The sequence below is a fragment of the Aethalodelphis obliquidens genome, unplaced genomic scaffold, assembly GCF_003676395.1.
Source record: "Aethalodelphis obliquidens isolate GAN/ISIS:26980383/991018 unplaced genomic scaffold, ASM367639v1 scaffold44, whole genome shotgun sequence".
Classification (NCBI taxonomy): Eukaryota; Metazoa; Chordata; class Mammalia; order Artiodactyla; family Delphinidae; genus Aethalodelphis; species Aethalodelphis obliquidens.
This window is the reverse complement of record NW_020837988.1, coordinates 12,261,801-12,276,252: the sequence shown is the minus strand read 5'-3', so window position 1 is coordinate 12,276,252 and position 14,452 is coordinate 12,261,801. Positions and strand designations below refer to the sequence as shown.

General features: G+C 51.9%; 1 protein-coding gene across 5 annotated transcripts in view; it reads left to right on the top strand.

The window, feature by feature from the left end:
• Nucleotides 1–14,452, top strand: part of CCDC57 (coiled-coil domain containing 57) — a 106,657-nt gene that overhangs the window by 5,825 nt on the left and 86,380 nt on the right. For 4 of the 5 annotated variants that reach the window (XM_027081097.1, XM_027081098.1, XM_027081101.1 and 1 more), the window contains exons 3-4: nucleotides 7,549–7,963; nucleotides 9,152–9,260. In XM_027081097.1, coding sequence (XP_026936898.1) covers nucleotides 7,557–7,963; nucleotides 9,152–9,260 — 516 coding nt within the window. In that variant the 5' untranslated portion in view covers nucleotides 7,549–7,556. Of the gene's footprint in view, nucleotides 1–7,548; nucleotides 7,964–9,151; nucleotides 9,261–10,325; nucleotides 14,320–14,452 lie in introns of those variants that run through there. The other variant, XM_027081102.1, reaches the window with a different exon arrangement.

The window sequence follows — 14,452 nt, the reverse complement described above, 5'->3', positions numbered from 1 at the left end:
CAGGGTTGTGGGTACTTTAAGGAAGCCGAGCCTTTGGAGGAGGAGGAGTGGTTTGGAAGGGCCCTGGGGGAACAAAGATACCTGCCTCCCGGGTTCCTCTGCTGTAGCCCCAGAGCCCCATGTTTATGTGTTGTCATGTGATAGTTTTTTTACTTTTTTTTTTTTTTTTTTGCGGTACGCGGGCCTCTCACTGTTTTGGCTTCTCCCGTTGCGGAGCACAGGCTCCAGACGCGCAGGCTCAGCGGCCATGGCTCACGGGCCCAGCCGCTCCGCGGCATGTGGGATCTTCCTGGACCGGGGCACGAACCCGTGTCCCCTGCATCGGCAAGTGGACTCGCAACCACTGCGCCACCAGGGAAGCCCGTCATGTGATAGTTTTTACCATTTAGTTATTTAGTACATACTTTTGAGCGCCTCCTGTGTGCTGGAGTTCCAAGTATGGGATACCATGTGGAATGTGTAGGGAAGAATGATAACATAAGCAATAATCCACCCGCTCCTGGTAAGTGCCACGCAGAGAACTTGGATGGGTCTACGGCATTGCACCAGTTTGGGTCGAAGTTGAGGGGGGATTTCCTGGAGTGATCCTTGAGTTGGTCTCAGTGACAGGAAGGAGCCTGCTTGTGGGTTGGGTGGAGCATTCCAGGCAGAGGGGCAGCTGGATTGAGATTGACTGACGGGGTGGGAGGGGGAACCATTCGGCACATCCCAGCCCTGAATGTAGCGATCCAGGTGTTGTAAGTGGACCGAGGAACTGGAAGCACTGCTGGGCGGGGGGCAGTTAGGCTTTTTTTTTTAAGATTCCTTTGGTGGCTCTGAAAGGGCAAGTATGGAGCAGAGGGGCCAGTTCAGGGTCTGGAATCAGCGAGACTCCAGGTGAGGGATGATGGTGGCTGAGGTGTGGTGGGGGGATGAGAGACAGCAGGAAATCCAGGCTAGTTCGTGGTGTTCAGCTTGGGCAGCTGGGTGGAGAGGGGTGCCATGGGCAAGCTGAGGGCAGCGGGGGCGGTGGCGTGCAGAATTGAGGGTGGCAGGCTCAGGGTTTCTGTCAGCACCCTGTTAACTCGAGATGGCAAGCAGGCCCTGGATGGATGCAGCTAAGGAGAGGCTGACAAGGCCGCACTGGGCCTGTGGGTGCTGGGCGAGGCAGGGTGCGACTGCCTAGCAGGAGAGGTGGTGGAGACCGGGGCTGTGCCCAAGGTCTGCCCCGGCAGAGCTCTGCTCTGCCCCAGAGCCCTGCGGGGAGGCCACCACACTGTCCCTGGTTAGGACAGCTCTATCAGGACACTTGTGGAGTTCGGCCGTCCCTTCTGATTAGGACCCTGCTTCCGAGTTCGTCCTCCCTCCCTGCCCTCACACTCAGGACGCTTGCTTCCTGTCCGATGCCACATGTCAGGGGGCGCTTCCTCCATCAAGCCTTCTCAGATTCTCGGTGGACACCGAGTGGGTGTCCTACGTTTAACTCAGTTCCCACACTAACTGCCTGGGGTTAGTGCTGATCCCACGAGATGCCCCCCTTCTGGATGCAAGTCCAGGTTGTCACCTATGCTCTGCCCTACTGCTGTAAATCAGGGTTCCCATGACGCCTCTCCTCAGGTTCAGTAACGTGCTAGAGCAGCTCACAGAACTCTGGGAAGCGCTTTACTTACTAGATCACCAGTTTATTATAAGCGGATACAACTCAGAGCTGCCAGATGGAAGACACAGGGTAAGGTGGGTGGGAGGGGCCGGGAGCTCCCATGCTCGCTCCCCTGGCACACTGCCCTCCACACTTCCACGCCTTCACCAGCCCAGAAGTTCAAACCTGCTAGTTCAGGGATTTTTACGGATGCTTTTGAAACCGTGCATAATAATTAGTCAAACCCATTCACCTGCCTTCACTAATCAAGGTAGTTTTAAGACTTGCATGTCCTCCGAGCAGCATGTAGCCTAAACAATAAGATGTTTGCCTGAGTTGTTTTCCAGGAACTTGGAGTCAGCTGTGTCTAGTTCAAGCTGAGCCAGTTAAGACTGGATAGGACCACCAACCCTCCAACTGGGCATGTAGGAGTGTCTGCTTGGTGACCTTTTAACACTGGGGGGTCGAAAACTCCACCCTCAAAACGTGCAGAGGCCTGTAGCCTAGTTACACCTGTGCAGACCGATTACAAAACCTTTTTTCAATCACCTTTCCTCATGAGCTTGCCTCTGACTGCCCTGCTTCTTTATTCCTGATCCCATAAATACCCCAAGCCCCTTGCCTCTGGGGAGGTGGATTTGAGATTTGATTATCTTGCAAATAAACACCCTCTTTGCTGCAACCTTGGTGTCTAAGCGAGGCTTGTTGTGTGGGGGGCAAAGTGAACCTGGTTGCCAGCCACGAGGTAAGTCCAGAGGGACGTTTTGCCTGTGCCTCGTTGGCCCCTTGCCAGTACTGAAAGCCTGTAGAGGAGTCTGAGCATCTGCTTGGTCTGTTAGTTCCAGGGACCGTCCCCTGGATTTCCCCAGGGAGGTGTTGCTGACCTTCGGTGCTTAGTTTCATTTTGCAGCAAAGAGACAGGTTTTGGGTTTGTTTTGTTTGTTTGTTTGTTTTGCGGTACACGGGCCTCTCACTGTTGTGGCCTCTCCCGTTGCGGAGCACAGGCTCCGGACGTGCAGGCTCAGCGGCCATGGCTCACGGGCCTAGCCGCTCCGCGGCATGTGCGATCTTCCCGGACCGGGGCACAAACCCGTGTACCCTGCATCGGCAGGCGGACTCTCAACCACTGCGCCACCAGGGAAGCCCCTGTTTTGTTTTAATTTATTTATTATTTATTTTTGGTTGCATTGGGTCTTTGTTGCTGTGCGCGGGCTTTCTCTAGTTGCAGCAAGCGGGGGCTACTCTTCGTTGCAGTGCATGGGCTTCTCATTGCGGTGGCTTCTCTTATTGTGGCGCACGGGCTCTATGTGCGCGGGCTTCAGTAGTTGTGGCATGCGGGGTCAGTAGTTGTGGCTGGCGCACTCCAGAGCGCAGGCTCAGTAGTTGTGGCGCACGGGCTTTGCTGCTCCGCGGCATGTGGGATCTTCCTGGACCAGGGCTTGAACCTGTATCCCCTGCATTGGCAGGCGGGTTCTTAACCACTGCGCTACCAGGGAAGCAGGTTTTGGGTTTTGAGTTTTTGTGTTTGGAAGATGTCTTTTGGATGAGTAACCTTCTTAAAGAAATGCACCTGTGCCTGTTGCCAAAAACCTTGTCTCCCTGTGCACCAATGCCGAATAGAAATACGGAGACAGATTTGGAGGAAAAGAAATAGAGAGGCTTTTATTTCTCTGCCAGGCAAAGGAGAGACACGGCATGCTGGCACCTCAAGAACTGTGCCCCTGCTCCTCGGGGAATCAGAGAAGATTTATATGTGGGGCTTGCAGTCAGGCCTATATGATAAGGATCAAAAGTAGTGAAGGTCTTGCATTCTTTTTCCTGCATTATTTCAAAACAGTCACAGCTGGCCTCAGGCAGCCTGGTAATTGGGTTGTTGGGTCCGTTTGTCTCTTGGTTATCGGCCTGCGACCTTCTTTCTGAAATGCAGATGCTACAAGGGAGCGCAGGATGTCATTCACTTAGTGTTAAAGAGTGATAGGTTAGCTTTGTGAAGTACAGATCTAGTTACAGACACTACAGATTAGTAACAGTTAAAACTAGGAGTGATTAACTCTTTCAGGCCAGGTTATGTTTCTTGTCTAGCCTGTTCACTGTTCCCTTTATTTTTCTTGTTCTCAGGAGAGGGAAAACTTCATTTCTATTTTTGCTGCAACATGCCTAGATTGTTTGCCAATCCTGTCCAGATTGTGGGTTGGAGGCCCACCTGGCAGGATTTTTAAACCTGATTGTTTAAACCATTAGCCACTGGTGATTGATTCAGCCTCCAGCTCCTCTCCTTTCCCTGAAAGTTGGGAGGTGGAGGTGCAAGTTCCAACCCTCCGGTTCCCCTGGCAACCAGCCCCCAACCATTGGTTATCTAGGGCTTTCCAAAATCACCTCATTAACATAGACTCAGGTGTGGTTGAAAGAGGTTTGTTATGAATAATGGGAGACATCCTTTCACCTGGAGTTATTTCAGGAACTAGGAACAAAAACTAACTAAAGATGCCCCTGTAGCTTCTGTCACTCAGGAAATAGGGTTTTAGGAGCCTTGTGCCAGAAACCGTGGATGAAGACCAGTGTTTGTTGCTGTATCACAACCCCACAAGGCCCTGCGTTCTCCTCCTTCTCCCTCAGCCTCTCGTGCCTGTGCCCTCTCCCTTTGCTCCGCCTCTCTGGTGCAGTCACCCCGAGACAGGCTGGGCTGGAAGGGCATGTGCCTCCTCCCCTCCGTGAGGCTGGCCTGCACCCCCAGTGGACACCGGGGAGTTGTGGATGGATGTTTCTGTCCAGATTGAGATCATCGCAGACGCCTGAGGATTAGGGGCTGCGAGGACCAGCCTTAAGAAATGATAGTATCTGTCACACAGGTGCTAATAAAAGCGTCCCCTGCACAAGTGTCTGGAGGTCAGCACAGCAGGCCTGTGGGAGAGACTCAGCCTATACTTTTTCTGTCCTCTGTGGCTGCTTTCACACAGAGTTGAGGGGCATCAGTAGAGACCCTGTGACCCACCAAGCCCTCAATGTTTACCGACTGGCCAGGAAAGGGAGAAAGCTTGCCAGGCCCTGTCCTGCACAATTTGTTTCCCTTATCGTAAGGAATTCATTTAGAGCTAAATGCCGACAGCTTCACCTGGGAAACTGCCTTACTTTTTCCTCATGAAAGATGCAAATCCTATGATGGATCCTGTTTTCCTTTGTGCTTTGCCTTCCAGCAAGCCCTTAGTCAGATGCATTGCTCAATATTTAGTAATTACCTGGCCTTCATTGCCCATTCCTAACGTTCATCGTGTGTTTCTTTTTTTTTTAATCAATTTTATTTATTTATTTATTTATTTTTGGTTGCATTGGGTCTTCGTTGCTGCACGCAGGCTTTCTGTAGTTGCGGCGAGTGGGGGCTACTCTTCGTTGCCATGCACGGGCTTCTCATTGCAGTGGCTTCTCTTGTGGAGCACAGGCTTTAGGCACGCGGGCTTCAGTAGTTGTGAGCTCAGTAGTTGTGGCACACTAAGCTCACGGGCTTAGTTGCTCCGCGGCACGTGAGATCTTCCCGGACCAGAGATCGAACCCGTGTCCCCTGCACTGGCAGGCAGATCTTTAACCACTGCACCACCAGGGAATTCCCTCATCGTGTGTTTCTTATTTTACTTTCTGTGTTCTGAGCACTGTTCTGCTGAGCTGTGAGAAACAAATGTCTGAAAAGTTTGTTTCATGTTCCCACTGTCCACGGGGGTAGACAAGCACGTAACACGCATCTTCTTCCAGAAAACGCACCTTATTGTTTCTTTAGTCCTGACAGAATATTTTGGGAGTCTCTAAATACTAACCCAGACCACTTTACTTTTTTTTTCATTTTGTTTCCAAGATGTTAATAGTAATAATTTTGATTACACAGATAATTTTTTGGTAGGGTGTGTGTGTGTGTGTTTATTTTTTGGTTTTTTGTTGCTTTTCTCTAGAGTTTTATGAGTTCTGTTATTAGTGATCACCTTTCACAGGGCAAAGAGTCCACAGCTCATAAGCGAAGCAAGACTTGGGCTGTCTGAGGAGAGCAGTGCTGGTGGCAGCAACTCTGCAGGTGTTTGAATTGAGGCCCTACGAAGAGTTCAATCACAGTAAACCTGATGCCATCAAAACGTTGTGTAAAATGAAAATTTTGTTCATTTCTTACCTCCACTGGGTTTTAGAAAGTAAGGTTTCGTTGTAGAACTTTGTTGGTTTGTTTTTCTTTTAATATTTATTTATTTGCTGCATTGGGTCTTTGTTGCGGTGCGCAGGATCTTTTGTTGCGGAACACGGGCCCTTCGTTGTGGTGCATGGGCTCCAGAGCGCGCAGGCTCTGTAGTTGCCTCACGCAGGCTCTCTGGTTGTGGCACGTGGGCTTAGTTGCCCCACGGCATGTGGGATCTTAGTTCCCTGACCAGAGATTGAACTGGTGTCCCCCGCATTGCTAGGCAGTTTCTTAACCACTGGACCACCAGCGAAGTCCCCCTGTTGTTGGTTTTTGTTATCAGTAATTTCAGGAGTGAAATGAACTTCATGTCTCTAAAAAAAGTAGTCCTCTTTCTGGTTTAGAGAGTGTTTGCTGTAAATGTAATGTTAAAAATAAATTTTAAAAAAGACCCTCAGGTTCTCCTGTTCCTGTTTCTGTGTTAGTTTGTGGATATTTGCTTTACATTGACCAAGGGGGACCAGTATTCATGCTGCTGGTGCCCCTTGGGAGGGGCTGCATGGAACCTCCACAACCTGCAGGGTGTCTTCACAGGCCCCTGAAATCTTGTTCCTCTGCCCAAGAGGGTTTCCATGAATGTGTATTGACCCTGTGGGTTGAGATGGCCTGGGACAGTTTGTCTTTTTCATTTAAAAAAAAACCCACTTAAAATGAATCAGACATTTCAGACTCTTTAGGGACAATGATACACAAAAGTCACTGCTGGATGCCTGCCTCAGACCCCACCTGGCCTTCCTGGAAAAGCACTCTCAGAGCCGGGCATCATTCACATGCCACCCTCTACCCCAGAAGATGCCAGTGGTACGTGTGCTAGCCTTTATGCCTTCTGGGCCTGTTGTGTAGCTGGCAGGGCCTGACCCATGGCCTCAGACCCATTGCATAAGTCAAGCCCAGGAGATTCCCCCCCCACCCCCACCAGCGGTTCTGCGTATCAGAATCCACCCCATCTCTGCCAGGTGATGGGACCAGGACAGTGGTGGAGGTGCCCTGGTGGGGAGCAACCCTCACCGGCCCTGCCCCTTGTGGGCCATCCTCTGTGGAGACGGGAAGCAAGAGGTCTTCAGACACTTGTTGGCAACTTGACAAAGTAGTTTTATGCTGTTGAATCTAATAATTAAAAAATCGGAGTTGTGTATTATATATCTTCGTTTTTGTAATTTTCATTTTTGTTCTAGCACTTTATTGTGTTTTACAAAAGTATCAGTGCACGATGGACTGGAAACACAAGAACAGAGGGGCCTGCTTCTGGGTGGTGAATCTCCGGGAGCCTGCATTCCAGCTCCAGGAGTAGAGCATGGGGGTGGGAAGGGGCATTAGCTCAGGGGCCACCTGGGGCCAGTCACAGCTCAGCTACTGAGCGGCCTTTATGAAACTATTTTAAAGAACCTAGCTTTTGTAGGTGAGCAAACAACACTCCCTGTCTTTGCTTCCTCTCTTACCTCGGTGATCCTGCACTTACTGTCTGTTCCCTCTGCTGTAGGGTGAGGATAGGGTAGAAAGAGCCTTTGGGGTCTGGGCCTAGTATGCCCCTACCCTGCTGGAGCCTAGGGGAGCTGCCTTTGGCTCTCCAGAACTCAGAGTGTGACCAGAAAGCCAGTAACTGGCCAGAGCATCCTCCTGCTTTGGTGACAGCGATCATTTAGTTGGGGATCTGAGGTGTGTGTTGTGGAAGACAGGGTCCCTAACGGTGAACCCGTTGCCTGCCTCCTGTTTGCTGCAGCTGCCGACATGCTGCCCCCGCCCACAGAGCAGGCCCTGAATGCCCTGCTGGCTCGCAAGGAGGAGGAGTGGCGAGCACTGCAGGCCCAGCACTCCCAGTTGCGGGAGGCAGCCCTGCAGGACGCTCAGCGCCAGCTGGAGGAGGCACAGGGGAAGCTGCGACGCCTGCGGGAGGACTTTGTCTACAACCTGCAAGTGCTGGAGGAGCGGGACCGGGAGCTGGAGCGCTACGACGCTGCATTTGCCCGGGCCCGTGGGCTGGAGGAGGCCAGGCAGGCCGAGGTGAGCGAGCTCAAGATCGAGGTGGCCAAGCTGAGGCAGGCGCTGGCCGGCGAGGCCCGGCGGGTGGAGGATCTGCAGCAGCAGTCCCAGCAGAGGTTGCAGGAACACCGCCTAGAGCTGGAGCGGGTCCACAGGTGAGGGCCAGCAGACCCCACTCCCCGACCCTCCACACGCCTCCTGCCCCACAGCGCTGCCCGGCGCCCACCTGTCCAGTGTTTGTCAAGGGAAGGCAGGCAGGGCCACACCTGGATGTCTTTTTCTGGGTCCCAGTGTGGCTGAAATTAGTGGAGATTTGTTCAACTATTTGGAATTTTTCCCCATGATTTACAAATCTGTATAATTATAATAAAACATATTTGAGCTTATGATTATTTTAATGGTGTGGAATATATATTAAATCCAAAACTAAGTGAGCTGACTTGAGGCAAGTCGACTGAGACCCTGAAGCTGCCGTCAGGCTTGTGGGCTCCGCTCACGGTGAGAAGGGAGGTCAGGCCTCAGCTGCGCGCTCTGCTGCAGCCTTGAAGTGCTGTACACTGTTTTGTGAAGTGTCTCCTCAGGTCTTCTGCCCATTCTTTTTCACCAAATTGGGGACATTTTCAACCGTTATTTCTTCAAGTACATTTTTGGCCCCACCCTCTTTTTCCTTCCATTCTGGGACTGCAGTGATGACCATGTGAGTGTCACATCTTTTGTTATCCACAGGTCTCTGAGGCTCTGCTCATTTTTTTCAGTCTATTTCTATTAACAGGTCAGGTAACTTTTGTTTTTCACTGGTTCTTTGCTCTAACATGTTCATTCGGCCTTTGAGCCCAACCAGGGTGTCCTTTGTTTTGGTTATTGTACTTCTCAGTTCTCAAATTTCCATTTGATTCTTTGTTACTTTTTCTTTGCTGAGAGTTTCTGATTTCCATTTGTCCTAAAACTGTGCAAAATTGCTTGTTGAAGCATCTTTATGACGGCTGCTTTAAAATCCTTGTTAGATCATTTCAGCATCTGCGTCATCTTGGTGTTAACATCTGTGGATTGTGTTTTCTCATTCAGGTAGAGATTTTCCTGGTTCTTGGTATGACTGGTGACTTTTGATTGTATCTTAGGCACTTTGGGAATTGTGTTGTGAGAGCCTGGATCCCACATCACGTACTCTTCTGCAGGCAGTCACCTGTCCAGGTGCAGCATGTAGGTCCCCTGGGTCCTGCCAAAGCCACCCCTGCAAAAGTGAAGCATCACCTGTCACCTCATGTTTGCAAAGGTGACCCTGCAAATGTGTAGTTTGGAGACTCTTCAGTGTTACTTTTCTTAACACTGCACTTTTCACACAGTGACAGGAACAGTGAGCTGGACCAGCAGCGGGAGCAGTATGGGAACCTGAAGTGGAAGCTGGAAAGGAGGCTGGAGGAGCTGGACAGCGAACTTGCCCTGCAGCGGCAGGTAGGGCGTGGGGTCCAGTTCCTCCTCAGGTGCCCACCCTGCCCGCCCTCTCTGAAACCAAAATTGTACCAGTTGGAGAAGGCCATTTTGTTAGCCGTATGGTATCCTGGGATCACAGATTTCTACTTTATGGTGATCTGTGGGGAAGTGTGATGGGGTGTCTAAATCTTCCTCTGTAGTAACTCCCCCAGGGTTCTCTTTCCTTGGAAATAGAATAAACATTTCCTCCTTTATTTATTTTAGAAAAAAGTATTATAAAGTTAAAGTTTGAGTTATTTACTGTGGAAAAGAGCTGGGAGCTCAAGTTGTGATAACTGTACTTCTTTCAACAAAGCAGTAAATAAGTTTAAATATAGATGTATCAGCTGACAGGTGACACTTAAACCTGTCACCAAAATTTCTCCTTGGTGTCATTGAAACTCAGCCTACACTCAGAGACTCAGCTATGTTGGGGTTTGGGTGAAGGATATCCTTCACACTTATGGCCGAAGTCCATGTCTGGCAGGGCTGCGTGTATGCAAGGACATGGGTACCCTTGGTCTCCTTCCAGGATGTGCCAAGCTTGTGTCATTGTAGCAGTGACTGGTGTTTATAGAAACTGCCTCATGGAGCTCCTTGTGCGTGTGTGTGAATTTATCCGCTCAACACAACAGAGACACAATTTTGTTCTACATTTTCCAGATAGGGGAAACATTAAGTAACCTGCCCAAGATCCCCCTCAGTAAGTGGCGGAGCCGTAATTTGAGTCCAAGACAATTCCAGTGCAAGAACTCTTAGGTACTGTCATCCTGCCACAGGATAACAACTCACGCCTCATTTTTATAAATTTATTTATTTTATTTATTTATTTTTGGCTGCACTGGGTCTTTGTTGCTGTGCACGGGCTTTCTCTAGTTGCGGCGAGCAGGGGCTACTCTTCATTGTGGTGTGCGGGCTTCTCATTGCGGTGGCTTCTCTTGTTGCAGAGCACGGGCTCTAGGCACGCAGGCTCAGTAGTTGTGGCTCGTGGGCTCTAGAGCGCAGGCTCAATAGTTGTGGCGCACGGGCTTAGTTGCTCCACGGCATGTGGGATCTTCCCAGACCAGGGCTCAAACCCGTGTCCCCTGCATTGGCAGGCGGATTCTTAACCACTGAGCCACCAAGGAAGCCCACGCCTTATTTTTAGACTGTGTCTGTGATATTGGAGAGGAGCTGGATCTAGAAGTCAACCTGTCTGTGCCCTCACTTCTGTCCTTCTTGGAGTGATTGAGTGACTTGGAGTGATTGGCTGACTGAGCCATTGAGCTCTGAACTAGGCCCCTAGTCTCTCCAGTGGATGTGCCACTGGGCAGATGTGAATGGTGTGCCTGCCTGTGCTGGTTCCTTTTCGGGCACTGGGGTCAGCGGTTCTCAAGGAGGACAGACCTGTCAGCTGGCAGACTGAGGCCTGACTGCTGGGCCCTCTGTCCCACAGCATAGCGTCAGTGTCCTGAGATAGGACAGCATCCTGATGTGCTGTACCCATCAGGATGGAAGGCGCCCATGGACACAACTGTCCTTGTGACCGAGCTTTCAGGCACGGCCGCATCTACCAACCACAGCTGGTGGAGGAGGGGGCCCTGCCCTTTCCTTCCCCTCTTGGAAGCTTGAATTTTACTGTCCATGATGCCATCATCGCTTAGAACATTTGAAATTTCCTGCAGAGGACTTTCTTTTGGAGTCCTCAGGGACCAAAGAACTTTTCCATTATGGGCGGGTTTGACTTTTGGAAACAGTCCAAGGTCACTGGGGCATGAGCTGAGTGATCAAGACCAGGTATGACTCATCTAAGTCATGAGGTTTCCTCAAGTGGCATTGGAGTCCCTTCCAAAGAAGGAGTTTCGGAAGGGCTCTGGGCAGTGGTGGGAGTGTCCCAGTTAGCAGGACAGTCAGTGGCACTTGGAGGCAGCAGTGCCCTGGTGGGAGTTGTGGTCGCTGGGCTGAGTCTGTGGGTGGCTTCCCAGCCTGTCCACACTCAGAGCCCTTGCTCCGACTCAGGCTTGTTCAGGCTTTGAGCCCCCTTGTCCACAAGGAGGGCACCTCCGGATGGGAGTTTTTATACCAGCCCTGTCTCTGGAAGGAAGGAAACTTGACGTCTGGACTCTCCAGCTCTGGGCTCCATCCAGAGCTGCTGCCAGGAACTTGGGCAGCCTTTGCTGCCTAGTGTGGTTCAGGGACAGCTGGGGCTCACGCCAGCCTCAGGGCTGTGCTGCCCACGCCCGACTCTCTGTGACTGAAGAAAGGGCCTTATGTGCTCATCAGCTTTGTGGGCTTCCTTTGGGCTGGTTTCCCGTCTCCTTTTTCTGAAGATCTTTGTGTTCATTATTGACTTGTCAAAGGTAGAATTGATGCAATGGTAATAGTGATTTTTATTTTCAAGAAAGAAGTATAAGATGACGGGAGCTGAGTTTGTAAGCTGTAGACTGTGGGCTTAAGGTGTTTCACTGTTGGTTAGCAGTCACAGGATTAGAAGCCACTGGAGGAGAAACAGTGATTTATTGATTTATTCATTTAACAAATAGACTTTGCCAGACACCATCCCGGGCCCTGGGGTTAGGGCTGAGCAGGGGCCCCACCTGCCCTGAGAGTGAGCTGGCCCTTGTGGGGGCACAGTGGACACCCGAACATTACAGGCTCTGGCTGTAGCATCCTAGGGACGTCACCTGCATAACACAGGGAGGCAGGGTGGATGGGGCTGATCTTTAATAGGCAGGTCAGGAAGGGCACCCTGAGAAGAGGACTTGTGAGCCCGCCTTCAGTTGGCGTCAGAGTTCAAGTTCAAGGGGGCTGAGATAGCAGCGGTGTAGGCCTCCCAGGCCCTCGTGAGGATGGCCTTTGCTCCAAGTGAGGTGAGAAACTCTTGGGGGCTTGTGAGCCAAGTTGAGCTTTTAAAAGATCCTCTGTTGTTGGGTTGAGGACAGCCTGTGGGACTGGGGAGGCAGGGAGACAGGAGGAGGCTGCCGCAGCCCCAGGTGAGGGGGCGGGGCTTGAGCCACTGGCAGGTTCTGGATACACCTAGACGGCAGAGCCAGTGCACACGCTGATAGATGAGATGGGGTGAGAGGCAGGCGCCGAGGACACATCTGGTTTGGGGCTGAGTGCCTGGCGGGATGACTTGCCCTGTTTGGAGATGGGGGAACCACACAGGGAGGATGGGGAGGGCGCTTGGTCGGGCTGCATAGGAAGTGGTTTCTGCGCTCCCAGGTGGACAAACTGGGAGGTCAGGATGGAGCAGGTGGGCCACAGGGTACAGAGCTAGGAACCTGGGGCACCCCCAAAGGGTGACTGTAGGCAGAGGAGCCATCCAGGCTGAGCCGGGGACATCGGCACAGGGCAGGGGCATGGGTGGGGGACTAGCAGGAGAGGGGCCCCCAGGAGCAAGAGAAGAGGGTGGTCGGGAGGCGGGCCTGAGCCGCGTGCCTCTGGGGTGAAGTGGGGATGGGGAGTGGACTTGGACGCAGCAGTGCGTGCAGGGGTGGTGGCTTTCTTGTTTTCTCACCAAGGACACTAAATGCTTGCCCGCTGGTCTGGGCCAGGCTCTGCCTGTGCGAGGGCTTCCTGCCCCCTGGCAGCCACAGACTGCAGAACTTGGAGCAGAAACCAAGTGCTTCAGTATTTTGTAGCGTTAGGAGTGAACCTCAATGATTTTCATATTCTGATCCCAACAAGGGTTGCTCGTGTGACCCCTTATACTTCGTCTTGCTTCTCAAGGGATAAAAAAAATATGTTTTCAGTTGTACTTCTGCATGGTGTCTCTGAGGCCCCCCACCTTCCGAGGAGGGGAGGGAGGCTGCTGTGGAGTTTATTGCAGGGCGGAGGCAGACGAGCCCATTCTTGCCGGCGCGCTCAGGCTGGGTTCAGCCTTCCCCGACTCTTTCCTTCAGGAGGCTGAGTCTGTCCAAGCCTCTTCAAAAGCAGGGGCCTCATTACTTGGTCAGAAACCTGGAATCCTGCTAGTGTGCTGGGCTCTCCATGCGCTGTGCTTTCCAGGATGTGCATTTCAGTTTGACTCTGTCCCTCAGTGTGTGATTTCTGCATCTGTATCCAGACCTCCCGTCCATAGGGCACATCAGCCACGAGCATCTGCTCTCCTGTCACCACTGTAAACAAGACGATAAAGGACTAAGGACAGTGAGAACCCACAGCAGTGACGGGAGCAGGAGAAGGGCCTCAGCACACGGATGAGTGAGCCTGCGCCTTCCCGGGGAGGGCGGGGGCAGCACCTGGGAGCGGGCCTGTGGGAAGCGCAGCCAGTGGGCCTACAGACTCAGAGAGGTTAGGCCTTGGGACACCAGGGGCCATGCACGTGCAGGTGGATGTCTGTATTTGGGGCCGCGAACCACCCCCCTCATGTGCAGATGGAGTGCCCAGCAGCCAGGAGCTCCTTCCCCAGACAGAAGCTCAGCACAGTTTTCTTTACAGAAATTGAACTACCCATGGGGAGAAGGAAGGCGGCTGTGTGGGCCCTGTCTGCAACGCAGACCTGACATTAGGGAAGCAGCGACCTCAGTCGGCTCTGCGAAGATTCAACTTAATTGAGCTGTAATTTCCTACAGTCCATGCACCCATGTTAAGCGTGCAGTTCAACAAGGTTTAACACAGGTACTTGAGTAACAACCAAGGCAGAACTTTACTGCCACCCAAAGTTCCACGTGCTTCTTTGCAGTCAGGGAGCAGCACCCCTGGCACCGGCCCCACTGGCCTGCTTCCTGCCCCTTGCGGCGAGATCTGTCTTTCGGAGAGTCCTGTGAGAATGGAGCCGCGCACTGTGCCCTTCTTTGTCTGGCTTCTCTCTCACCGTGACGTGTCTGAGGCTCGTAGTTGTCATATAGTTGGCAGCTTGTTCCTTCTCGGTGCCAGTGCTGTGTTGTGCGGAGGTGCTAGTCTCTTTCCGTTCTCTGTCAACGCACATTTTGGACACTTGGGTCGTTTCCAGTTTGGGGCCATTTCGAATGAGGCTGCTGTGAGCATCCTTGGCCGTCTTTGAATGGACACAGGCTACATGACCAGGAGTGCAATTTCTGCGATGTGTCCTACGGCTGTGAGTAACTTTTTAAGAAAATGCCGAGCTGTCCTCCAAGATGGTTGTAGCGTCACATTCCACCAGCTGCAGATTAGAGTTCTAGTCGCTCCCCGTCCTTGCTAGCACTTAGTGTTGTCAGTCTTTTTCTCTT